The sequence below is a fragment of the Podarcis gaigeae genome, assembly GCF_964106915.1.
Source record: "Podarcis gaigeae genome assembly, chromosome: 12".
NCBI lineage: Eukaryota > Metazoa > Chordata > Lepidosauria > Squamata > Lacertidae > Podarcis > Podarcis gaigeae.
In genome coordinates, this window is record NC_139688.1 from 22,361,259 (window position 1) to 22,388,693 (window position 27,435).

The 27,435-nt window shown below is 43.0% G+C and overlaps 1 protein-coding gene and 1 long non-coding RNA gene across 35 annotated transcripts in view; one reads left to right on the top strand and one right to left on the bottom strand.

Annotated features, from left to right (window-relative positions):
• The window catches only part of KIAA1217, a 363,096-nt gene that overhangs the window by 76,038 nt on the left and 259,623 nt on the right, over window positions 1-27,435 (bottom strand). For 31 of the 34 annotated variants that reach the window (XR_014556563.1, XR_014556564.1, XM_083704568.1 and 28 more), the window contains 3 exons: window positions 20,329-20,521; window positions 6,317-6,515; window positions 4,025-4,118 (listed from right to left, as the gene is read on the bottom strand). Coding sequence is in view for 32 of the 34 variants with exons in the window: in XM_083704568.1 (XP_083560694.1) it covers window positions 4,025-4,118; window positions 6,317-6,515; window positions 20,329-20,521 (486 nt within the window). In the remaining 2 variants the exon portion in view is untranslated. Of the gene's footprint in view, window positions 1-1,911; window positions 2,049-4,024; window positions 4,119-4,822; window positions 4,966-6,316; window positions 6,516-20,328; window positions 20,522-27,435 lie in introns of those variants that run through there. The other 3 variants (XM_083704586.1, XM_083704585.1, XM_083704587.1) reach the window with 2 other exon arrangements.
• On the top strand, window positions 13,461-25,097 carry LOC310828149. Its single transcript, XR_014556725.1, has 3 exons — window positions 13,461-13,555; window positions 24,024-24,163; window positions 25,040-25,097. It is a non-coding gene; the product is annotated as an uncharacterized lncRNA (long non-coding RNA).

The window sequence follows — 27,435 nt, forward strand, 5'->3', positions numbered from 1 at the left end:
ATTGCTTAAAATTGGGTTTGAGAAGAACGTCATTTATTGGAAAAACGGCTTTCAAAAATGTGAAAATTGCTTAAAATTTTGGTGAAATATTGGAAGTTCTGGCCACTAGGGGGAAACCTTCACCAGAAAGTTTAACCGTGGGTGGTAGTGGGGAGGGGGAGTAATATGTAAAAGTTACCAAGTGGTGGGTTTTCTCTGTACAGGGGTACCTCGGGCTACAAACACCTCAGGTTACAAACACTTCGGCTTACAGATTCTGCTAACCTGGAAGTAGTACCTCGGGTTAAGAACCTTACCTTAGCATGAGAACAGAAATCACGCGGTGGCAGTGGAAGGCCCCATTAGCTAAAGTGGTACTTCAGGTTAAGAACGGACCTCCGGAATGAATTAAGTTCATAACCAGAGGTACCACTGTAAACAACTGCATGATCACTTCTTACAATTCTGGTGATGGAACTGGAACTTTACCTAATGACAGAATTAGTGCTGGTGCCAGGATATTTTGTGCTGTAGGCAAGGCTAACTACTTGCACCCCAAATACAGATAGTGTGTGTGTGCGTATGTGTGCACAAGATATAACAAAAAACCTAATCTGAATAGAACTGTGTCTCTTTTGAGGTCTGTGCCCTAGACAGCTGCCTAAGTTGGCCTAATGACAGCAGACACCTTGGCTAGAAGTCATTGTTTTTGCAAATACGTGAGTGAATAGAGAATTTAAGCTGCGCAATACAGGAAGGTAAGGCATCAATCTACTACATGTGGCAGGTAACAGTTTTTCATCAGCAAATAGATACAATCCCATTTCCAGTGAAAGAAAGGGTTCAGTCTGGCTCTTTAACAGTCAGCACCTGAACTTTAGACACAGTCGCACTTTTTATTACTTTACTCTTCCTGAAAGAAACTGTGTACGCAGTGAGGAAGTGGAATGAATTAATATATTGACACTCCCCTCCCCCAAAACAGCAAGGGTAATAACATTTTCCAGAAGGAAAAAAAAATGCTTCCTTAGATTTAAGAAAGGGATATGTATGTCTGAGGAACAGAAGCTATATAAGAGATAACCCTTAAATCCAGCTGCCCCTTCTGAAAAGGAGTAAATTGGAAAATGGGAAGATGAAAAGGAGAAGGTGGACAAGGACGGACCTCCATGGAAAGGCTTCGATCGTGTGTTTGGCATTTCTTGCCTCATAAGTGGTTTTACCCTCTATGATCAATACCTGACGCCTGGAAAGGAGGGCCGATCCTCCCGGATACAAGTCTTGCTTGGGTTAAAAAGTAATTAAAGCAGTTGCCCTCCAAGGCAGCAAACATTCTTTCCTTGCAATCTGTTCTGCTGGAGCAGTTCTAAACCAACAGCACCCTGGGCTGGGCTGCCATTTGAAGGGAAAAGGAAGCTGAACTTGATGGTGGAGAACAGATCATCCACGCCCAACGGTCGTCCCTAATAATGTACTCAACTTTATTCAACAGCATATTATCAATGGCATAAAAATGCAGCCGCTCCTTCTGTCACACTGGGTCAAGCTAACTATATATATATATATATATATGAATGAGAAATCTTATTACAACTGGAGAAGCATTAAGAGTTCCAGCTTCTGAGGGCGGAAGGACAGTCTCGCCTGTTCATAGATGTTGGACCTACAAAGAAGTCTTTGCTTTGTGCACATAAAACTCCCACTTGTTCCATTACAAGTACAGTCAAAGGAAGGGGAAGCAGGGAAAGATACCTCACCCAGCTTGCCTTTCACTATCCTGCTAATGTTTTCTCCATGCTGCTTCGCCGATCCCTCCCCCCCCCTCCTCCTCCCTCCCCATTTTTTATGAGCTAAATGTAACAAAAGCAGGTAACTGGGCGCTTCTTCCATGAGGTCTCTGTCCCATCCTGCTAGGTTTTTAGAGGCACTTACCTGAAAGAACCGTTCCTTGAATGTGAACGCCATTCTGTCCATCTCCCCAATGGCTGCCCAAGTTCTGACTCTGCTTAGCTCGTGAAAGCTAATAACATCACAGCTCCAAGCGAGCTGGCTGCAGATCAGGAAATGAATTTTCTTGGCAGAGGTGCACATTTTAACATGCCACCTGCCGTGTGACATACCTCCACAGAGTCACTGGAGAGCCGGGCAGAAGCAGAGAGAGAAACCGTTTCACAGAAAGCAACACCTCGCTGCCCAGCGTATATATATAGAAATTACCAGCCCCTGCTACGTTAATAACTCCAGCAAGGCTTTAATGCACTCAGACTCCAAATGCAAAGCACCGAAGTGGGCGTGCAAGAAAACTCTGAAACAGATGCACGGTTATAAAGGCCGTATTTTTACAGGTGGTTTTCACAACGTTTGACATCCGCTTCAAAGTCCTATATGACTTACTAAAAAACCAAGCGGCCCACATGGTAATAACACATTCCTTGGCCCGATACACTTAATGCATTTTATCCAGAGGAACATACATCAAAGAATATTTTCCTTAAGGAAAGATTTCACCTGAACAACAACAAAAAAAAGACACTTAACAGGGTTTCTCACGGGCAGCAAAAGCTTGCCGCCATTTTAAAACGGCTATTTTGTGCCAGCAGCCATTTATTACTTCTTTTGGAATGCAGTGACTATGAAGGTGTGGCCTTAAATAGATCCCAGACAAAAACTAACTAGTTGCACCTGAATCCTGTCCCACATGCTGAAGAGATCCCACATGCAAATCGATCATCTTCAGCACAGGGACGGGGAAGGTTTTCCAGACTGTGGGCTGCAATCACTCACAGGAGAGCTCCTTGGGCCTGCATGCCATTGGTGCAAAGGACCAAAGGTAAATACTGGCGTAACCAGAGGCAAACACAGGCTAAGAAACAGATGTGACTCTTATCTTTGTACATTAGGCCACATTCTCCGAATGCAGAACCCAGAAGTTTATAAACACAGAGTGAGAGATGTCTCCATCCAGGAAGGCAAGAGGCATCACCACAGTCCACGGTCTCATTCCAGCCTGGCAAAACCACTTGAGGTGAAGGAACAGTGAGGATCCATGGCCTAGGGAGAGGGGTTGTAGCCTAGGCAAAATTCAAGGGCTAACAGAGAATTTGGCCCCAGATCCTGAAGTTCCCTACCTCTGCTTTAATATTTCACAGCTGGCCAGGGAGAGCAGCCGCTAGCTACATCAATTTAAATTACACAAAGCACCAATAAATATTTGGGACTGTGTCCCATCCACATCAATATTGACAAGCGGAAGTGTTAGACCTTGATGAGCTCAACAGGGCTTGTTCCTGAAGCGACTACATAAGACTGTGAGGTTTTTGTTTCGGCATAAGTTGAACATGTGCCTAACGTTCCCAACTTAAACCAATGTGAGAGCAAGGATGTAAAGATTATGGGACACCAATCAGAAGAGGATACAATCCAAAGCATATCTATACAGAAGTAAGTCCTACTGAATTCTCTAAGGCTTATTCCTTATTCAATAAGGCTTATTTCTGGGTTATGAGTGTAGCTGTAGTCAGCAACACTTTGCCTCCTAGAAGGCAGTCTGAAAGTATCTTAAGATTCAAATAAACTGTCTTGGTTTGGTTAACCAGCTGATGGCAGATCCCTTTCCCTTTCAAAGTATGATTTCTCACCACCAGGACTAAACAGTTACCTCCTGGAATAGACACTGGTGGGAACCCTGATTAGCACTTCACAGAGGTTTCTCCTAACCTCTGTTATGTTAGATTGTATTATGAGATCCTGAATTAAGCAAGAACCTTGGTGAGCACCAATAGCAGTTACTACCGAAGGAGAGGGTTGAGGACTCCCCATCATTTACTAACCAGTAAGCAAACAACAGAATTGGTATCTGCACTAGGAATATCGATCAGCCCTTGAAAGGAGCCATTGTGGCAGATTTTCAAGCATTATTTAACAGTAGACATTTGGGGGGGGCGGGGATTAAAAGATAAGTGCAGGCATGTGTGCTACCCCATGCAGGTTTTTATCATACAAAAAGAGACAATTAGAGAACAACAAGAAAAAAACCACTACTTACCCTTACATCTCCATTTACAGCTCTGGGCATGTGATTGAAAGCATGTGCAGGATCTTTGTTGTAAACTTTAAGGAAAGATCTGTCTTGAATGTTCCTAGAATTGAGAATAAAACAAAGTAACTAAGAATCAGCAATAAAGAGAGTTGAAATAAAATTAGTTTACCCAGTTTGCTGTCCCTAGCCCTAACAATTCAGATATCACCATGGTAGGAACCAACCAATGAAAAACTCTCTACAACAGACAGACATCTCAGCTCTTACTTATCCCTTGGGAGGCGTAATTCTTTCAGAAGAAATACACACCCTTTCAAATTAAGATATTTTTCAGTTTAATTAAAGCTCCTGGGTGCAGGGACTTGTGAAAGCAAAGCCCATTTTACATTTCAATTAAGTTCAGTTGTTCTTCACCAACAATGAACTCAGATTTCCCCTCCTTTTTGTAATAAACATAGACCAAAATAAAACATCATTTTTTAAAAAAAGAAAACAGGAGAATACTTGCACATATTCAATCTCCCATGACCCAAATCCTATGCCTGATAAGTCCTATGAATTCAGGAGGACTTACTTCTGAGTATACATATCTGGAATCCAGCTGCAAATCATTTCTAAACATATTAACCAATATCAGCTCTGTCAATTTTGACTAAAAATGGGCAAAAGGCAATAGGGAGGAAAGGGCTTCCATTTCAAAATTAGTTTTAGAAAGTTTAAAGATAAGTTTACAGTTAACAAAGCTATAACATTGATGCAACAATTTAAAAAGCCAGTTGTATTCCAGTCAGCTTCAAAACCTACCTTACGAACAGTTTATGGATTAAAGACCTGAAACAATCCCTGCCTTTTTCTCCTTCAGGAATAATCGGCCACAAAGACTGCAATCTAAACACACTTATGTCCTCTTAAAACGACACTGCCTTTCATTAAACACCCGTGATCTCTGGAGAATTTGCACATAAGACTGAATTCCTTTGCTCCAGGTGCAGCTACAAGTCTAGTGGGCTGATCTTAATCACCGGGATTATCGGGGGTGGGGGTGGTGGGGAGAACACATGGTGAAGGATTTTTGGACAGGTCTCGTTTCTTTTAAAGTCACACTGCAGTTGGTAATTGCCTTGAATCTGTAACTAGTCAGAACTTGCAGCATTTGCTGCTGTTGACTTCAAGCAGCCTGTCAGGAAAAGCAGAGTGCTGAAGAGACAGATCTGCCCTAGCAGTTAAGAAGCATAGGGTTAATTAGACATTAAGCATGACTGAGAGTTAGCGCTGAAGGGTAACCACAGCAAAATGCCCACAGACATCCCTCAATGTGCTGTAGCTCAGGATGCACACACACCATCCCCCTTAAAGCACATTCAAAACAGTTCCTTTCCCTCAAAGAATTCTGGGCACTGTAGTTCACTCCTCACAGATTTACAATTCCCAGCAATGCTAGCAAATGACAGTGTCCAGAATTCTTTGAGAGGGGAAATGTGCTTTGAAGGTGCTTTAAAGGTGTAGTGTGTACAACAGTCTCGGGGCACAAAGGATAGTTCACACATCCACAACACTATTAGCCACTTTTCAAGAATGGATCTACGCTCGGAGCGTCTTAAGACAATATACGGATTCAGACACAACAGGAAAAGCGAGCCGCTCATATACATATTCCTCTTCCTATACCGTATTTTTCGCTCTATAAGACACACTTTTCCCCTCCTAAAAATTAAGGGGGAATGTGTGTGCATCTTATGGAGCGAATGCAGGCTCCATGGCTTCGCCTTGCTTTCGCTGAAGCCAGGAGAGCAACAGGGATCGGTTCACTGGAGAGGTGCTGTGCAGCTTTCCCTTCAGCAAAGTGGGAGGAGAAATGGAAGGGGCTCCTTTTCTCCTGCCGCTTCACTGAAGGGGTGCTGTGCAGAGAGGGGGAGAATATTTTTTTTCTTGTTCTCCCCCTCTAAAACTAGGTGCGTCTTAAGGTCGGGTGCATCTTATTGAGAGAAAAATATTGTAATTTAAAACAGAGACAAGAACCTGTGCCATTCTGACTGCTTTTAGACTACACTCCAGCCATCTCCTGTCAGCATGGCCAGTGATATAGAAAGCTAAAGCTGCTTTCTACCTTGGGAGTTTTCCCATTCCTCTTGCAGGAAAGATGTGAAAAGTTGTGGTTGGATAACAGGAGGATTTAGAGAGACAAAAAAATGTGAAGTCTTCCTTTCTGATCTGTAACCCTTTGACACTGTACCACGTCTTAACAACCCAACCTAACCAAAGCAACATTATTATTATTGTTATTACTTACTTACTTACCTTACATCACTTAATTCATAATAGATATTCCTGCTCTCATCCTTGATGTATATCGCCACACTGGGAGACTCCAGCATTTTCATTGTCAGCTGCTGGGGGAAGGCACTTACAAAAAGGGCACGGATTGTATCTGTGCTCGTGATCTCATTGGGCATCCTTAGCTGTTTAGTTTCATCTCCGTACTGAAGGTACAAAACACCTATGAGGACAAAAAAACAACAAGAACATCTTGGTTGACATGAATGAAGTAGGAATATCAAGCTTCATTCTGGATACGAGTTAAAGAGGCCTGTTTGCACAAAGGGCTCGTGATACATATATCAACTCTCTAATTCAGTATTGGAAAAGGAGTATAATTCTCTGCGGCTATTGATTATATGCTCTCAAGAAGTACAGATGCTGCAAAGAAGGTTTTTATTATTATTATTACTATTATTATTCTGTTCTTCAGCAAGGGCCATTTCAGTCTTGCATCTAAAAGGATACTTTTTCTGGTGGCTCAATATCTGCCACAAACCTTGATGTCTGGCAAAGAGAGTTTAAAAACCTGCAGAATGTTGGATTTTATTGGAGAACACTGACGTCCTAGATCTGGAAGGGTTTGACAATGCGTTTGGGTGGCATGCATATTTGTGGTATGACAAGGTTAAAGTGCACAAATTGTTTAAAAACCATATTGTCAGAAGAGCAATTTGGAGGGTCTGGATAAAATATAAAGACTTATTGGAGAGTAAAACTCCGAGGTGGCTCTCACCGGTGGAGGCCAAGGCACGTAAGAGACTTAACATGGAGGCCCATTGGCCTAAATATTGGGAAATAATTGAAAAAATTGGAGACAATTGGAGGTTGCTAAGCTTGGAGAAATTGAAAACTAAGGTACGAGACTGGCTGCACTATGCGCAAATCCAAGAGGTATTTAAAATAGATAAAAAAGTTGGATTCCAGGTGGAAAAATCGAAACTAGAGACTGAATTGTTAGAGCCAAAAAGTAAACTGCCTTGAAGGAAAATATTATGAAAATGGTATACCGGTGGTACATGACCCCAGTCAAGCTAGCTAAGATATATCATCTGTCTGACAACAAATGTTGGAAATGTGGAGAGGCGGAAGGGACATTCTTTCATCTCTGGTGGACCTGCCCGAAAGTGAAGGCCTTCTGGGAAATGATCCATAATGAACTAAAAAAGGTACTGAGATTTACCTTACCTAAGAAACCAGAGGCCTTCCTTCTGGGCATGGTGGATCAGAGAGTGCTTAAGAAGGACAGAACCTTTTTCATGTATGCTACCACAGCAGCAAGGATTCTGATCGCAAAATATTGGAAGACACAAGATTTACCCACGCTGGAGGAATGGCAATCGCAGTTGATGGACTATATGGAATTGGCTGAAATGACTGGCAGAATTCGAGACGTGGGAGAAGAAACAATTGAGGAGGACTGGGAAAAGTTTAAGGACTATTTGAAAAAACACTATAAGCTGTATGAATGTTAAAAAATGCACCTTTCAGGAAACTCTAGCTTCAGCAAATGTAAGTTAATGAAATGAAAATTAAGACACAAGAATTTAGAGGTAAAATAATGAAACAACTTTATTGTGTTTAATACAAAGCATATAAGAATTGGGTTACAGTAAAATTGAAATTAGGGAACATGATAAAATGGAAGTTACAATAAGTTTTGAAATAAGTTAACAAATTGCTGATGCTTTATAAGACAGGGAACGCAGGGTTTGGAGGATGTGGGGAAGTCCTTTAGATTGGATGGAAAAAGAATATGGAAATTTGTTATTCTTCTATTCTATTTTCTCATAACCACTCTTTATTCTTTTTTCTGTATCTCTAAAAAGCAATAAAAAATATTTAAAAAAAAAAATAAAAACCTGCAGAATGTTTCACCTTGCAGGTTCAACATAAATATCTTAGTTTTGTCATTCTGTCCCTCTCATGCTGTGTGACTAGCATGATGTCTGGGTTCTTCAGTGATGTTTGTTTGCATATGCCTTGGGCAACTCGGAAGAAACATATTCTAAATGTGCTTTTAGAATATGGAGGAAGGCTTTGCTGGTAACTAGGATGGGCTCTGGTGGAAACTGTCCCTCTCCTCACTTAAAAAAGCACAACCGTGGGTATTTGCGACAGCAACAGAAATGGGAAACTGATTTTTGAGCTTTCCAGATTGCTTTTAAAATGTTCTCGCTATTTTGCAAGGCTACAAAGGTTCCAGTTGGCCAAGCCTTATTCTCCCAACTGAGTGTTTGAAACTGCTTGGAGGCTGGGATGCGGGGTTGGAAGACTTGAGCATGAGCTGATGAAAATGTTACCTCTCATTTGGTTTGGTTTATTAATTTATTAAAGTCTTCCTACTTGATCTCAGGATAAGATACATATTTCAACATTTCAGTCGCATATGCAACTTGATAAAGCAATAGACAAACTTGCTTGCCTTGATGAACAATAGATTGTGTAGAAACTAGCCTACTATACTTAGCTAAAAATGTACATTTGTTGCTTCTCTTAATTTTTCAGCTGGCCTCACACACCCTCAGAAGGTTTACAGAAAGGAATGCAGAAAAAGGCTTCCCATTCTTGTAATATAGGAACATAGGAAGCTGCCTGATACTGAGTCAGAACATTAGTCAGTGGAGGCCACCTCTGTCTACACTGACTGGCAGACGTTCACCAGGGTCTCAGGCAGAGATCTTACCCAGGATGGTATCTGGGACCTTCTGCATTCAAATCATGCATTCCACCACTAAAGTTATTATCTGCACTAAAGATGAGATCTGCATCGATCCACATATCCCTCTGCACATTTCCCCAATGACTTGCAACTGATTGTGTGTGTGTGTGTAACTTGATAATATTGCATCTGAATCCCCTCTCACCCCCTACAAGCCAATGAACATGGGATTAGGATGGTGAAGCACTAACACCATCACACCACATGCTTTTCAATCATACACTATCCGAGAGGTTCTTTCCACAAGTCCCATCAAAGACAGAGCAAGACACCATCCCTGCTGCAGACAAATATTAGTATCAAACAGGCACATTCAAAGCACTCTTTTTGCCGCCTGCTTAAAACAATTTTGTTTAGGCACACCTATCCAGACACGTTTTAATCTTTTTTACCCTTGGTAGGTTGGTTTTTTTTTTAATAAAAAACAACATTTCATTAAATGTTTTAAGTATTTTCAACTGATTTTATTGATAATTTTAATTTTATTGTAAACCACTTAAGAGGCTTTTCTACAATCTGCAATGAAGCAGGAAATAAATTTTGTATATCTGGATAGACAAAGATAACACAGCACCCTTTCTCCAGGAATGAATTCTTCAGAGACAAGCAGAGACTTTCGATAACAATTAACACTTCTTGTAATGTGAGATAAGTTCGTTGGCGTACTGTCTCGGTTATTATTGCCATCCTCAGCACTAGCTTTTCCAGCTTTTCAAGGCATCCTTTCAGAGCTTCTCTTAAGGTCACCTTCATGATCTTTGTGGTATTTCTAGCCTGAGGCCTTAAGCATTATTTTCCATTAGTTATTCTCACCTAGTTATACACACACTTCACACTTTTAAAAAGAAAGAGGGCTGCAATATTTCTGCCTGCACATAATCTTTTAGCGCGATCTGCTGCAGAAAAAAAAAAGACAATAGCTAACCCAAAGTTCCTGGTACACCTTTTCTTTTTCTTTTCTGCTCTGGATTAAAAAAACAACAACGTGTATGGTTTTGCTCACCTGGATGATGAAATTAAGTGCCAGGCTTAAAGCCAAGTAATGAGCCTATAAAAGTGACTAGGACTTAGACTGGGAAAGCAAACAAGGAGAAGAGTGAAACAACTAAATCCTATGCAGAATTGGTCAAAAGCAAGCTCCACTGTGTGCAAAGGAATAAGCAACAGAGCTTATTCTCCAGAATAGGTGCGAAGACTGCAATGCAAACCTTTTGGCATGACTCTTGGGCTCTTGGTATTCACTGCTGTGTATGGATGGCAAGGAGACCTGGGACATTTTGTTTCCAGGGCACCTGGTATCTACAGTATAGACTTGGGCATCCAAGAGAACTACATTACCTAGGCTCCATGGAACCCAAGACACAACGTGGCAGCACTCTAGCTGCCAGTCAAAGAAAGAAGCAGCTGGTGCAGAGCTCAGGGCAGCTGAGCAGTGGCACAAAACCAACCCAATGGGGATTATGATGATTCAGCATCTAGCCAATGCTTTTTCCAATCTTACAAGCCAGCAACCAGGGTCACAACTGGTCTGGAGAATGGTAAGAGGCTCATGAAGCTGGTCTACATGGGAAATTGCACCAGATGGGATCAAATATGGATTATTGATCTTGTGACTACTTGGTCTATGAGCAGCAACAAAACTGCTAGCACATTTGCAAAGCAGGGTTCGATAGGTTTCAAATTGGATGGGGGACTGTGTGTTGAGTGAGAGTCCTGCATTGTTGACCCTCTAAGTCCCTTCCAAGTCTACAATTCTATGATTATAGGATGAGTTTGGAGATACCTGCTGGGGCTTCCTCAATCTCTTTGGGGATTGACAGCGTGTGCAGGACCTCTGATTACCTGCGGAAGGGCTGTAGCTCAATGGCAGACCACATGCTCTGCATGCAAAAGGCCGCAGGTTCAATCCTTCACATCTCCAGATAAAGCTCAGAAGGACCTTTGCCAGAAAAACCTGGAGAGCTGCTGCCGGTCAGTGTTGACAGTTCTGACCTAGATGGTCCAAGGATCTCACTCCGTATAAGGCAGTTTCCTATTTGGAGGAAAGCTAATGGAGAACCTAGAACACATTTCCCTTCTTTTTTCTCTTCCCCTCTGCCCATTCTTTTTCACTCCACTCCCTTCACCTATTTAGTTCACTGTGCCAGGTGAAGCTGTGTCATCCTGAAGTTGTACCTGTGGGGAATCAGAAACACCCTTGAAGGGGCCCCGCAGTTTTATGGGAAAGGGTTGGATGGGTTGGGGAAAGAAAAGGCTGAAGTTATGACGGGCCAGATATTTTGGAATTCAAGCTCTATTTTTCACTTTGCTATATTTCCATTTTGTAGAAAACAGCGAATTCCCTCCCAAAAAGGAGACATAACATGAGCACCTGCTGCAAATGACAGATGAAAGAATTGCATGAATTTACATTACATTTTTATACTGGCCTATAAAACGTAAGAAGCCAGTGAGGCTATCGAATCATGTTTTTGGAGATTAGCACGGCTTGTGTGGTGTATGTTTGCTGAGGTAGCCATGCTAAACAGCATTTTGGCTCTCTCTGTTGCCTTCTTTCAGGTGCATTCTCAAGATATCTGCTTACACATAAAGGAAGAGCAGATTAAAGGAAGGGACAAATGTGATTACACAGCTTTATTTGGGACGGTGTGTGTTTCAGCTTCCCCTGGGTACACATTCCAGAAAAAGACACAAGCACGATCAATGAAGCATAAACCTTAAAAAGAAAAAAAAGGAAAAAACCCCAGCAGGCAGCAACATACTTGCTGATTAAGTTCGAAGAGGGAGTATTTTTGTCCTGCTAAATGTTTATGCAAAGATAAGGAATATTCCTTTTAAAATCCTATTCAGCAGTACAAGGAGGAAAACAAGGGAAATGTGGCCACCTTTGGGCTATTTAGTTTCCTGGGAGCCTTTTGTTTCAAATCTGGAACTGAAGTGAATTGTTTGGGGCTGGGGTTTTTTTTTTTTTTTGTTTTCTTGAAGTCTTGCCAGTCAGGTTTTAATGTACAGTATTTAACCAGAACAGCAAATATTTGCACTCATTTTCTACATGCATCAAGAAATCAAGGGAAAGCACAAGGACAAAACAGGTATGGGCAAGGGAAGCTTCATGAAGACTTGTTCAATCTGCAGGAAATTACACCTGACAACAATTCAAGTGAATGAGAGGTGTGTAAGAGCATGGATGGTCTCAGGAGGATTGGTCAAAAGTGACACAGGCTGGGAAGTGATTGGGAAACCTAAGATTGATTGGAGTCTACTAAAAGGTAAAGGTACCCCTGCCCGTACGGGCCAGTCGTGTCCGACTCTAGGGTTGTGCGCTCATCTCACTTAAGAGGCCGGGAGCCAGCGCTGTCCGAAGACACTTCCGGGTCACGTGGCCAGCATGACGAAGCTGCTCTGGCGAGCCAGCACCAGCGCAGCACACGGAAACGCCGTTTACCTTCCCGCTATAAAGCGGTACCTATTTATCTACTTGCACTTAGGGGTGCTAGGTGGGCAGGAGCTGGGACCGAAAGACGGGAGCTCACCACGCCGCGGGGATTCGAACCGCCGACCATACGATCGGCAAGTCCTAGGCACTGCGGTTTTACCCACAGCACCACCCGCGTTCCTTGGAGTCTACTACAGACCACCAAACCAACAAGAGAATGTACTAAAGTAACTTGCTGATGTACTCTTAAGTCAGAACCTCTGTCTATCTTCTTTGAGGAATCCTGGCAAATGGGCAAAGTGCTGGAAAGCCATATTTAAAGAGTGTGAATCGACTGTTCCTCATAAAACTTGAATGGAGTTTCAAGTCAGATGCCACAGGGCCCTATCCTGGCCATGGCACGCTAACATTTTTATCAATGACTTGGGTTATCAAGTTTGCATATGATTTCTCGGAAGACAGGAATAAAATGGAATGTAAAACTAGGCTGGGAATAATGATGTGAAGCCAGCAGAGACAAATGTTCTTCATTTGGGGAGCAGGATCCCCAACTAACCTGCTGCTGCCAAAAAGGTTTTGGGTGGTATCCAACATACTTGTTCTGTTAGTGTAAAGATTAATGCTTATGTGATGCAACACCCCCCCCAACTCCCTCCCCAAATCTGCTCTGGAGAATTGGAGGAATCTCTAGAACATATTTTTCAGGGGGTGGGGATTGTAAATCCTTGCACTAACATAACAAGTTGCTTCGTACAGTCATACCTTGGAATGGAATCTGTTCCGGAAGTCCGTTCGACTTCCAAAACATTCGGAAACCCAAACACATCTTCTGATTGGCTGCCGGAAGCTCCTGCAGCCAACTGGAAGCTGTCGGACATTCGGGTTCCAAAGAACATTCGCAAACCAGAACACTCACTTCTGGGTTTGAGGCGTTCGGGAGCCAAAACGGTGTTCGGGATCCAAGGTATGACTGTACTACATTGGATGCAAGCCCTTATTACCATTCACCAGCCTCTGAAGAAAGAAGTACCTGGAGCAGGACATCCAATACAGATTCTATACAGTAAGTAGATTCATCCCTAAGCTGGTGAGCCTTTGGCTATCCAGGATTCCAAGCTATATAGAGTTTTACGGTCAAAAGCAAAGGCCTTAGCTGTATACAGAAAAACAACAACCAATGGGTGTTTTCCAGACAGGAAGTACCAATCAATCATTAATGGGGCTGCCATATTCTGAACTTTACAAATTATTTGTTCTAAAGTTGATTTTGACACACAGTATTGCAGCTCGATGAAAAGGTGGAAATGCCGCAGAAAAGCATCACTCAAGAAGCATTAATGTTTAACAAGGCAATTTAAGAGTATGATGGCATGTTGTTTGTGGCTGTGAAATGGTGTGAAACCTACAGTCTTTGAACCCGTATGCAGCCAATAAATCACTGTCTATTATTTAAACACCCCTTAATTACAACTTCTGACTCCGTATCACTTGGAAGAAGTGGGGCCACTGATCAAATGTACACACTGGTGCTTTATCAAATGCTACATGGACATATTTAGGGAAGGAATTCTTTATCTCCAAATTATCAGCTGGTTGTTTATACAATATAGAAAATGTCATTCAGAGTGAGGAATCCCTCTCGACTAATCAAATATAGCTATCTCCCTAAACTCAGCGCAGATAATTTTCTTCTAATATGCAAAAAACTACAGAATAGAGGGATGAAATTTCAGACATCTTCTAACAGCAGGCACTTGTCGCTTTTGAGTGTAAACCTGTTCACATACAATCAGTGGGAGTTCATCCATACCCTCCCAAAGAGAAGGTGATTGCACACGAAAGCTTATACTCAAGAACAAACTTAGTTGGGCTCTAAGGTGCTAATGGATTTTTTAAAAAAATAATAATATATTTCGACTGTGTCAGACCAACACGGCTACCTACCTGAATCCTCCCGAAGAGAATCTCCCTTTGACAGCTATTGTGAGACAGTTATTAGATTGGAACAAGTTGGGGGCCTATGAGGAATGGCAGAGAGAGAGAGAGGGAAACGCTAAGGCTAGATTAGTAGCTTCCTACTTACTTAACCCTGAACCTCAGTTGCCAAACAGTTTAGTGCAAATGTCCTATAAGCATTGACTTTTGAGGTTTGGTGAATGGGGCATTGGTCATATAAAGGGTTAGACATCACCTTGCCAACAAAGGTCCGTATAGTAAAAGCTATGGTTTTCCCAGTAGTGATGTATGGAAGTGAGAGCTGGACCATAAAGAAGGCTGATCGCCAAAGAATTGATGCTTTTGAATTATGGTGCTGGAGGAGACTCTTGAGAGTCCCATGGACTGCAAGAAGATCAAACCTCTCCATTCTTAAGGAAATCAGCTCTGAGTGCTCACTGGAAGGACAGATCCTGAAGCTGAGGCTCCAGTACTTTGGCCACCTCATGAGCAGACAAGACTCCCTGGAAAAGACCCTGATGTTGGGAAAGATGGAGGGCACAAGGAGAAGGGGACGACAGTGGACGAGATGGTTGGATGGTGTTCTCGAAGCTACCAGCATGAGTTTGACCAAACTGCGGGATGCAGTGGAAGACAGAAGTGCCTGGCGTGCTCTGGTCCATGTGGTCACGAAGAGTTGGACACGACTAAACGACTAAACAACAACAAACAACATAGATAAACTGCACATTTATATACTTGGATCTCACTCTCTGGGGGATATCTGCTTCTCTTTCCTACAGTATATGGGCCCTCCTGCAGTTTGGGAAGGAAAATTGACTGATCCCAACGTGCATTACATTATAATTATGATGGAATGAAGAAATGAAACCGTGGGAAAGTAGGATCAGACCTATCTCAGGGATGGGGAACTTGTGGCTCTCGATATGTTTCTGGGCTCCAGCTCCCAGCAGCCCAGCCATTATAGCCGATGTGAGTGCAGCACAGCAACACCTGGAGGATGGCAGACTCCCCATGGATTGCCTATCTAGTCCATTATCCTGTTTCTGTTAGCGGCCAATCAGATACAGTGGTACCTCGGGTTAAGTACTTAACTCGTTCCGGAGGTCCATACTTAACCTGAAACTGTCCTTAACCTGAAGCACCACTTTAGCTAATGGGGCCTCCTGCTGCTGCTGCGCCGCCGGAGCACGATTTCTGTTCTCAACCTGAAGCAAAGTTCTTAACCTGAAGCACTATTTCTGGGTTAGCGGTGTCTGTAACCTGAAGCGTATGTAACCTGACGTACCACTGTACCTATGAGAAGCCACAAGCAGGACATGAACACAATAGCTCTCTTCTGCTGTTCCCCAATGCTTGATGGTAAGGGCATATTCATTCTGATCCTGGAGACAGGATACAGCCATCCTTAGCCATTGGCAATATTATCTTCCATGAATTTGTCTAATTCCTTTTTTAAAAAACAAAACCCTGCACTGGTAGTCACAATCACATTTTGTCTTAGCAAATAGCAGAGTTTAACTATGTGCAAGAAGAAGGTTCATGGGCCTGTCCTTCATCTTCTCCTACTCAGAATCATCACTGGATGATTCAGGTTCTAGAATTACGTAGAGAGAGAGAAAAGCTTGTCTCTTTGCCTTTCATAAGCTGCTGCAAATGAAATGTGGGTTTCTACAGCGTATGTACCGACAAACATCCCACAAAAGTGAGCACACGTGCATTTACTCCTTCAGAAAAGCAGCTCTTCGATCTCCCAAGAAACCTAAAAAAATCATGTATAAATGTTAAAACTTTTCCAACGAATGAAAAGAACTTTTGATTTTGCTTGTCACAAATAAGTGCTTTGGTAGAGCCTGAATAATATAGAGTTGCCTGTCAGTTGTGCCCCACCAAAAAGCCACTCCTGGAAATGGGGTAGGAATAATGATACACAAAGTAAGTAGATGTTGAGACAACTTCCCTTGCCCCACATTGTCCAGGATGCCTCTCCAACCTTCTGGAGTAGCTTTTGGGAGGGGGGGGGGTTGAGGGAGAACAAATGATGGCAGGCAATGCTGGGAGAAATAAAGAATCAAGACAAGACAAGGAAACTTCCTTCACATGAACTTAATCATAACTAACTTATCTTAGGGTCTAAGCCAAAGTAATCATAACTGGCCCCCCCCCAAGTACACACACCAGGCTTCCCATTCTTGCCTCTGTACAAGTTCTGCAAGGGCACTGAGCCATGAGTCTCCTGCTGTTGTCTTCGGTGGGGGGGGGGGGGAGACATGCACATGGCCATTCTCTTCTCCACCAAGATTTATGAGTGAAGTCGATTAAAAACATGCAGAATGGAAAAGGGGGGAAGCAGATGTTGGTGGGATTTGTGAATTCCTTAGGGATCCCACATATCATATACGATATGACAAACAACAATAACCCCGACAGAATATCATAATGTAGGTCTTTGTTGTTGTTGTTGTTTAGTCGTTTAGTCATGTCCGACTCTTCGTGACTCTATGGACCAGAGCACGCCAAGCACTCCTGTCTTCCACTGCCTCCCACAGTTTGGTCAAACTCATGCTGGTAGCTTCAAGAACACTGTCCAACCATCTCGTCCTCTGTCGTCCCCTTCTCCTTGTGCCCTCCATCTTTCCCAACATCAGGGTCTTTTCCAGGGAGTCTTCTCTTCTCATGAGGTGGCCAAAGTATTGGAGCCTCAGCTTCAGGATCTGTCCTTCCAATGAGCACTCAGGGCTGATTTCCTTAAGAATGGATACGTTTGATCTTCTTGCAGTCCATGGGACTCTCAAGAGTCTCCTCCAGCACCATAATTCAAAAGCATCATAATTCAAAAGCATGGTTTATTTATTCTGTTAAATAAATAAATAGGTCTTTACATCATAGTATTTGAGCTCACAGTGAGTGGCTTGTCTGGGGGTTTTTTTCGTACTTAGGGAGGAAATGTATCCTAAATGAGGACTCAGAAGAGAAGGAATACTGGTATGGGCATCAGAATATAAACAGGAGGTGCCTCCTACAGCAACTTCCACCAATCTGGTACCCTATAGATGATTTTTACTACAATTCCCATCAGCCCTAGTCATGGTCATATTGGCATGTTCTACATTTTTCATTACAAAAATAGCATAACGTTGGTTCTCTCGTTACAGATTTTTGGGGAACCCTTCTATGTGGAGAATTTCCAAAAAGTACCTGCTGCTTTAACTAAGGCAGGCTACAGTTCCTGCAGATTAACACAATCAGCTCCCACATCCCATAATATATATATATATGGCAAGACCACCTTTTAATCATTCTGAGTCTCTGTTGGTGTAGAGAAACCAGCTAAAACCGCCGTTCGTTTATACTTCTTTGTACTTTTTTTTTTAGCTGATTATGTATCAGATATCAAAGCACTCTTGATAAAAATGGCCTGGGATTGTTAACAGAATAAATAAACCACTACGTTCAGTTTATGAACAGCCCTCATGATTTATGACCCCGCTGCCGTTCTGCTTTATGCTGCTCTGCAGTCTGGGAGATGGGATCCTGCAGTAAAGAAGCTTTTTTAAGGCAATAACCCTTTGCCTTCCTCAACCATCTGCATTCATTGCCTTATATAGCAACAGCTTGCCTGTCATATGGCAGTATTTCCTGAGAAAGATCGCCTTCCACTTGTGCAGCTAGGGGTGGAGGAGAAATGTTGGTTTGGTTCACATTTAAAGGCAAATCCATCTAATCAACACTTTCGGGGTTGGGGGGGATACACCAATTGAAACACAGTCATCCTTCCTCTCTGAATTTTGCGATGCAACTTTCCAGCTAAGTAACACATGCAAAAATGCATATACTAGGGCAAAGTGTGCCTAAAAGTGTGTGTGTTAGTAAAAAATAACATAAAATCCGGCATTGGGAAATTACTTTGCAGAAATGCGCATATTAGGCAAAATTGCACACAAAAGTGTGTCAGGATAAATTTGCACTAAAATGCTGATATATGTATAATGGCAAGCTGATGTGGAAATGTGGAGATCTGGACTTAATTTCAGCAAAATGAGAAACCAAAACTGAAATATCTACCTATTCCTATGTGCAACTAACCGATAACAGAAATTCACTAATCTGCTCCAAGCCCATTCAATGTGTGGCAAGAACGGCTACTGTGAGAAGCAGTGTGTATGGCAATATTGGAGGGAGGCAAGTATCCCTCCAAGTGAGTTCTGGTCCCCACTGAGGAACTGGGACTAGGAAGAACTCTACATTCACACAGACCTGAACAGCTAAGGTAAAGGTAAAGGGACCCCTGACCATTAGGTCCAGTTGTGACCAACTCTGGGGTTGCGGCGCTCATCACGCTTTATTGGCCGAGGGAGCTGGCATACAGCTTCCGGGTCATGTGGCCAGCATGACTAAGCCGCTTCTGGCGAACCAGAGGCAGCACACAGAAACGCCGTTTACCTTCCCGCCGGAGTGGTACCTATTTATCTACTTGCACTTTTACGTGCTTTTGAACTGCTACGTTGGCAGGAGCAACGGGAGCTCACCCTGTCGTGGGCATTTGAACCGCTGACCTTCTGATCGGCAAGTCCTAGGCTCTGTGGTTTAACACACAATGCCACTGCAAACAGGTAGAATTATACAAATACACTTTTGGTCTATAAGCCAATGGTGGGGATATGTTTTGTATGCAGATGATCCCCAGTTTAATTCCTCAGATCTCAAGTTGAATAGCTGGGTAAGGTTGAGTGAGTTGCCTCAGAACCTGACCAGTCAAAGCAGACAATACTGGGGTAGATGGGCCAGTTATGGATTGACTCCAATAAAAAGCAGTGTTGTATCTCAGTATGAAGGAATGCAAGGCATAGACAACAGAGGACTGGTAACAAAGCCCAAAGAGGACACCTGGCATTTTGCCCCCACCTGTGCAGCTCCATGCTGCCACCATGTGGCGAATCATCCGCATGTCAGTTCCAGGAGAGAAAAAATAGAGCAGCCTTTCTAGGGGAGAAACCTTGATAACAGAATTGTAAGTTGGAAGGGACCCAAAGGATCGCCTGGTCCAACCCCCTGGAATGCAGGAATCTTGCCCACAGCTCTACCCTGGGTGGACTCGAACCACTAACCTTCTGGTTAACAGCCACACACTGACCCATTGTGCCACCTGGGCTGGATACAGCCTGGGGGAGTTATTTGTGACCCACAATGGCTTTGCAACCTTTACTCATTCATCTATGAGGCTGACCATAATAATTCCCATCCGAGGCTGAGAGACAAACACTGGATCAAGATCACTCAGTAAAACCAAATCCAGCCAATTATCTAAACGAGGAGTAGTAGAGGTTATATCATCCAGATGACAAGTTTCATCATTCCTGACCATTGACCAAGCTGACGGCAGCTGATATGAAGTGGAGCCCAACAACATCTGGAGTGTACTAGATTAAGAAGGCTGTCTTAGATTATTTTACGGGAGCTTGTACAAATCTTGAGATTGCATACTCTCCCTTTCCTTCATTTGTTCATGAGAAGAAGCTTCCCTTTCCGCTTTACAACACAGCCTGGTTCCCAGTCATTTACAAACTCAAGGAACTGTAACTTATTCAAATCAGAGTTAGGTAACAAATATATCAAAGTGCAGTTTGATCCAGGTTTGCTGTGACTACTTGGAGGTAGAACAAGCCACAGTTCTCTGAGTTCATACACAATGGGGGACCATTGTCTCAGCCCGCTAAGTAAAAGTCAAGTGCTTCCTTTCCTCTCATTTGTGTTTTTCACCATGTTTTTTTTCACTCTGAAAGACATTTGTGGAGTAAAATAAACAGGGAGAACATACAGTATTAGATGCATAACAAAACCTGGCATTAGTTCGGCAGTAGAATGTAGGCAACACCTTACCAAGTGATCTTTCCTTTGTCTGGTTTGTTGACCTCACCACTGGAAGACTTGCTCGTGTACGGCTTCCTCTTGAGAAAGGAGAAGGAGATTCTCCTTCAGACATGATTTCCAGGGAGTCAGCAGATGCCTCTGATAATTCGGCCTGATCTCCCAAATTGGGCTGTGGGCTTTGAGATAGCTTTGGGCTCCTTGTCTGTGAAATTAAATAAATAAATAAATCATTAAAAGAAAGCAAACACTTTTGTTGGTAACTTCGAGATCCCGGCCTAAAGGACAGCAGGGATTTCTCCCCCTCCCTCTCATACAAGAAGATAAAATATCACTTGAGCTGCTGAATGCAGAATGATACAAGGCCTTGTTTGCTCAAGGTGACTTCCATGTATGTTATTTACAAGAGATTGTCCCAGGGTATTCCATTAAGATTTTTATTGCGGTACGTACAACTGCACAAAATTCATATCTAACAAGTACCCGAGGCTAAGACAGTATGGGTTAGATAGATGGCAATTTCATTCCCTGCTGTTCTGACAATTGCTAGCATTGTCTGTAACAGTAACAGCATGTAAGCATGCAGATATGTACACAACATAATGCACAGGCAATGAATGAAAGGCTTTGTGCCACCAAGCGTCCTTAAGTCTCTTTCAGTATCGCTGTGCTAGTTGTGTGAAGAGGCATTACTCAGCTTAGAGGACAGGGGACAAATTTATACTCTCTCTACTTTGACCTTCCACTCTTAAGTCTTCTGTATTACTACGTTTTTTAAAACCCTGCCCTTCACTCAAAGTGTTCATGCCAATGACAGAAGTCATATTTCTTTCAAGCAACAGTGTGCCATTTGGGCTCTGCCGAGGATAGAAAGCAGATCGGCTGTTCACTACATCTCCAATTTTTCTTCTTCTTCCTCTGCTTCCTCCTTTCTTCTTTTTCTTTTTTGATGTGTTAGGCAAAAGAAACACCCCTTGCAAAAATATTTGGTCACTTGATATGATAATGTTTTGCTTCCAACCCACCTACAATCTCCCATGTGAAAATACACAAAGGTTCCAACACTTCAAACCTCGAATACACATACAGAAAGCCTGGCACAGAGAAGCTTTGGTCCAGCACTGATTTATTCCCTCAAAATAAAAAATATTCAGATTAAAATCTGATCCGGAAAAGAATTCCCAGGTTCTCTACTCACCATCCAACCACTCTCTAAAACCCCCACATTCTCTTCCTCTCAATGGTCTATCATAGCAGCCATAAGAGAAAGACATAGTTCTGTCTTTTTTCCCCATTTACCCAGCATGCTGTATTATAATCACATCAGGTTGAGGGGAATCAGTGCATGTTGCTGCTACCACCCTTCCACTTGCTTTAAGGCAGGTGTAGGAAACCTGTGGCTCTCCAGATGTTGTTGGACTCTGACTCCAATCATCCCCAACCATTGGCCATGTGGCTGGAGATGATGGAACAACATCTGGATGGCCACAGGTTAGCCATTCCTGTTTAGGTGTTATAGTCAAACCAGCCCAGAGAGCAGAGGTTGGGAACCAGTGACTACAACGCCCATCATCCCTCACCACTGTCTATTCTGGCTGAGACTGATGGGAGTTGGAGTTAATTTTCCACAGGAGAAGACACTTTAGGAATCAGAGAAGACCAGTCAGGAGGAGGAATCTGTTTTCCTAGTTCAGATTAGCTGGGCGGATGATAATGATGATGATTTCCATGCATTACTAAATTAATCCAAAGTTGACTGGGGCAAGTTTACCCATCTCTACTCTCCTATCAGTCTTTAGAAGAATTTTCTTTGTAGACCTGGGGAAAGCGTATTGTGTGCTGGGCCCGGGCATATTGAGAGCTGGCAGAAGGGGCTTTGGCAATGTGGAGAGCTGTCAGGAACTCCGCAGCCATGCAAGAATTTTAGGGCTGGGCAAAAGGCTTCAGTGGAGTTTCACAGCAAGATTCAAAGGCCTGTTCTTGGCTATAGTCATAGCTAAATTCCAACCATGCAGCGTTTAAGAGGATTTGTTGCCCTTAACTTTTTCATAGGTAAAGGTAAAGGTACCCCTGCCCGTACGGGCCAGTCTTGCCAGACTCTGGGGTTGTGCGCCCATCTCACTCAAGAGGCCAGGGGCCAGCGCTGTCCGGAGACACATCCGGGTCACGTGGCCAGCGTGACATCGCTGCTCTGGCGAGCCAGAGCTGCACACGGAAACGCCGTTTACCTTCCCGCTGGTAAGCGGTCCCTATTTATCTACTTGCACCTGGAGGTGCTTTCGAACTGCTAGGTTGGCAGGCGCTGGGACCGAGCAGCGGGAGCGCACCCCGCCGCAGGGATTCGAACCGCCGACCTTTCGATCAGCAAGTCCTAGGCGCTGAGGCTTTAACCCACAGCGCCACCTGCGTCCCAACTTTTTCATACCCCAGAATAACTACAGATCTGGAAGTTCCTGAGAGATAACTGCTCGCAAGTTGAAATATAAAAGGGAGTGGGCTTCCCTATGTGGCACTCTTAGAAATCTGTTATGAAAGGAGGAAAGGAGGAGCTGTGGTGTAAGAGCTTTCAGAGCTACAAACAACTGCAGAATTATGGGCTGAAAGCCTGAACAACATGCCCAAAGCTGCGTCTGCATTGGCTATTAGTATTGAACCCACCCAGGCTACCCTGCATCACTTCTGAGCCTGTGCCGTTCCCCCAACCATTTATCTTGCAGATGGGCCGGAAACCCCCAAGTTTTGGCGGAACTCTAAGGAACAGTTGTGGGCATCGCCCAACTCACAGAAGAAGCACTGGTGATTCTGAGACATCACCACTACCACCACCAAACAAGCAAAACATCTACACCTTCTTCCCAAAACAAATACAAATACAGGAAAAAAGCAGGAGACACCCCCAAACCAGGCAACCCCTTCCCAACCAACTCCCCCCAAAACACCTTGCTCAATTTTAAATAAAACCTAGAGATGCAGAGTCTTAAGTCACTATGGTGCCGACAGCTGTCACATTAGCAACTCAAGCACTGAGAAAACATAAGTGGCCCAGTCCAAGCCACTTCAGACACCCAGAACCTTGTGTCCCGTGGTTCTTACTTTTTCTTGGGGGCTTAGCCCCATTTCTGGTTTAATACTGAGCTGCCCATTGACAGTTCTTATACTGACATGCCCTTGTCCTCGATTCCTGACTCCCATATTCTTGTGCGCACTGCCCAAAACACTGGATTCAATCCCAGTTCTTATTTTAATTTAAAACCCTGACAACGGCGATGTTCTATATTTAGAAGGTTGGAAAATGCTGTTCAGATCAAAGCTGGATTCAAAAACAAAGAGCCATATTCCTGACATCTGGCCTTTTCTTTTTGGTGGATATTTATTTTTTGAGTAGGGAGAGGTGAGCTTGCTGCAGAAATGACACAGATCATGGCATACTCCCTTGGTGACCTTGGCTGAAGGAGCAACTGTAGCTTTTTTATTAGGTTTTCATTAGGTTGCTGCAGAACTTCAACCTCTCTCCACTCCCTCTGTTTCCAACTTGTCCAGTCACACACAAAATATAATAACTCTGAAATACCTAACGAGAAATCCAAAGCCTCAGGAGCTTTGTGCTTACAAAAGGTTTGCATTAATATATTAGGTATTACCCGGCGTCCTGTAGTGACATAATTATGAATCAGTATCCCCCCCCCCACCCTTCTCTCTCTCTCCAGGAATTACAGCTAACATTTTTCATCTTAAGAGAATGGAGGCATGCTTTGAAGTGCCTCCGTGACGTCGTTCGCGTCTAAGCTACAAGGTTGTAAACACCCCCCATGTGGGCACATGGACGTTAATACCCAAGAACTGATAAGTGAGTGACCTAAAAAAACAAAGATGGATTTAAGAAGGCAATAATTCTTTCCTTCAGTCACCTGAAATGTGGCTGGTGGTTGTAGGCCATGACTGCAACAGCAGGTTTTTTTAAAAAAAGGTAAAGGATCCCTGGACAGTTAAGTCCAGTCAAAGGCAACTATGGGGTACAGCGTTCATCTTGCTTCAAGCCAAGGGAGCCGGAGTTTGTCAACAGACAGTTTTCTGGGTCATGTGGCCAGCAGGACTAAACTGCTACTGGTGCAACGGAATACCGTGACGGGTGTCAGAGTGCACAAAAACGCTGCTTTATCTTCCTGCCGCAATGATACCTATTTATCTACTTGCACTGGCATGCTTTTGAACTGGATGCAGGTGCTGCTGTGGTCTAAACCACTGAGCCTCTTGAGCTTGCCAAACAGAATGTCGGCGGTTCAAAGCCGTGCGGCGGTGGTGAGCTCCCACTGCTCTGTCCCAGCTTCTGTTGTATCATATTATTTCTGGTGTATCATATTATTTCTAAAGTCAGTCATCAGATATGGGAGACCTCTGATCTGATCCCCAGCTTCCCCCCATTCCCCACTTTTGAAACAGTTCTGGTGTTGAATGAATAATGTTGTGATCAGGGAACAAGATAACCCCGCCCCCTGCTAACCCCGCCCCCTGCATCGTTTTCCCAATCTAAGTCTCTCCTTAACTTTCAGTGAGCTCATTAGTGAAGCTATGATTAGCCCTGGGTTGGGAAATATATCTTTGGATGCAATGCCAGTCCACTTACCCATGGAATTCAGTAGTAGTATTCTGCGTAGACATAGAACAGCCCAGTAAAATCTATCTATAAGCATGATATGGATACCTGTGTTTTTTTCTGCTGCAGGGCTGAATGAATACCAGCATGGGAGCAAGCAATTTAGATAAGGAAGATAGCTCTAGGGGGAAAGGCGTAAAATAAAAATCATATTCCTTAGTGCATCTACTCCTGTCTGAATTATATTCCTCACATGGTTGCTTTTAAAACTAAAACTAAAAATAAGTGACTAGATCATGGATCCCCTAGAATGTTAGACACTTGGAAATGCCTATGAACAAAACTAGTGTGCTGATCTCTATAGTCAGTTTTCTGCCAAATTTCCTAATTGTCTCTCAGTTGAAATTCATGAGGTGAAACAGATTTCCTCCAGAATTTTCAGGCAAACACATCTATAAGTATTTGATGTTTTAGAATTAATTATTTGGCAATGTACCCCCTCCCCCAACAAGCTGGATGTTAGGTAGTATCTAGCCATTTTGCTAGCATCCACTGGGTACAATTAGGTTCTACCTTTTGAGCAAAATTGTATCAGATTCCCTTCTGGATTCCTGTCAGCTTCATAACGGCTAGCAAACCACACTGGGCAGCATTGTTCATTCAACTGCTAAGCAGCTTACCATGCATTAATTGAGAAAGACGCCACTCATGAATTTACATCTGCTTTGCAGACATGGAACCTTAGGCCAAATTACATGTTTCATTCTGGCTTAGAACTGGCTGTATGTTCTTCCTGTGTGCCTTCTCCAGAGTGACCCTAGAAGCCAATCCTCAGTGGCCGGCTCTCCTCCTTTCACTCTGATTGGCTCCAAGAAGCACAAACGATGGGAAGGCTTATCAGTGACTAAAAAGCTCCTCTTTCATATTGACTAGGCAGCTCTAGGACACTAGAGACAGGGACTCTGAATTTTTGACTTGATGCCCCCCCCCACAACCCTAGACCATTATACCTCTGCTCCTGGGACCTTCTCCTTGGCAGGAAGAACATGTGAACCATACTTTTCCCATCAAGGATGCTGGTTTGCAGTGGTGAAAAACACTTTCCTAGGAGCTGTAAGCACCCACAGCCACCCCTCTTGTGTTATCATGTCCTCCCCAAAGGTAAGTTTCTACACCTTACGGCAAGGATGAGGTGGAGAGGCAGAGAAGGCCGCCATGAAGTGATGCTTCTTAAGTGCCATCATTTTGAACAGGCTTTCCCAAACTTGGGTCTCCAGCTGTTGTTGGACTACAACTCCCATCATCCATAACTAGCAGGACCAGTGGTCAGGGGAACACTCTTAGACTGTGTCTTTACACAAGCAAAATCTCAGTTCTGTAAGGGTGAGCATGAGGGCATTCATGCCTCCTTAATACAAGTGTTGTATAAAATACTATATCAATCCATACAGACACACCCATGGGGGAGGGGACTTGTTTCCTGATACTGAGTAATACATCAATTTCTTTTGCAAATTTTGCAAATGGGGTTGGAAAGAGAGGATAAGCAACTCAAGGGTTACTTATAATATACAGTATAATGAGATATTTAAGACCAAGTCTCTAGGACGTTGACTAAATTATGGTATGATTTTTAATAATGTTGGCCATTCATCTTCTTTCATTCCCTTCCTTCTATTTTGTCACTCTCATAACTTCTTGTCTGATGTATTGCTCATTTATATTATATTATATATTACGCCATTCCTGGTGGCACAGACTGCATTTTGGAATATGTATATACAATTTTATGCCAGTGGAAATATACTTTTTTATTGCTAATATGTATATCATCCAGATCACAAGAAGTAATGGAATTGCTCTATTCTACTTCGGCCAGATCTCACTGAGAGCACAAAGTCTGCTTTGAGCACCATAATTTCAGAAGGACAGGCAAACTGGGAATATTTGTTGTTGTTCTTCATTGTTGTTAGTGTTAGTTGCTTTGGGTCACTTTGTGAGAAAAGTGACTAACAAATATCATGATGATAATAATAATAATAATAATAATAATAATAATAATATACATGCACAGAGGGACACAGTGAAACCCACAGGGGTCTTTGCAATGTAGAAGTCCTTCTTCTACATACAGCATCTATTATAGTTAAAATGTTTTCCTTAGTTTTGCTTTCAGAAAGAAAGTCAATACCACATGCATATGAGTCTAACTTCTTTCTATGAAGAAAAAAAATGCTCTCTCTGTACATACATACACACACACTCACTACCCTCACAACAATCTTGAGCATTTTCACCTGTGAAAACAGAAATGGATTCAAGGCTGCAGAAAGAAAATCCAAACACTCAGCAGCTGGGTGTATTATAACTCATTTTGTCTTGTGTATTATGATTTCATTATTGAGAGATGGAGGTGGGGGTGGGGGAAGAGAAGCCAATATTGTGAAGTATTCAATGGACATCGGTTTTAGAGGGGGGTGGGGTGAGGAGATACCATTCCACAGAAAATACTCAGTCGACTGTGC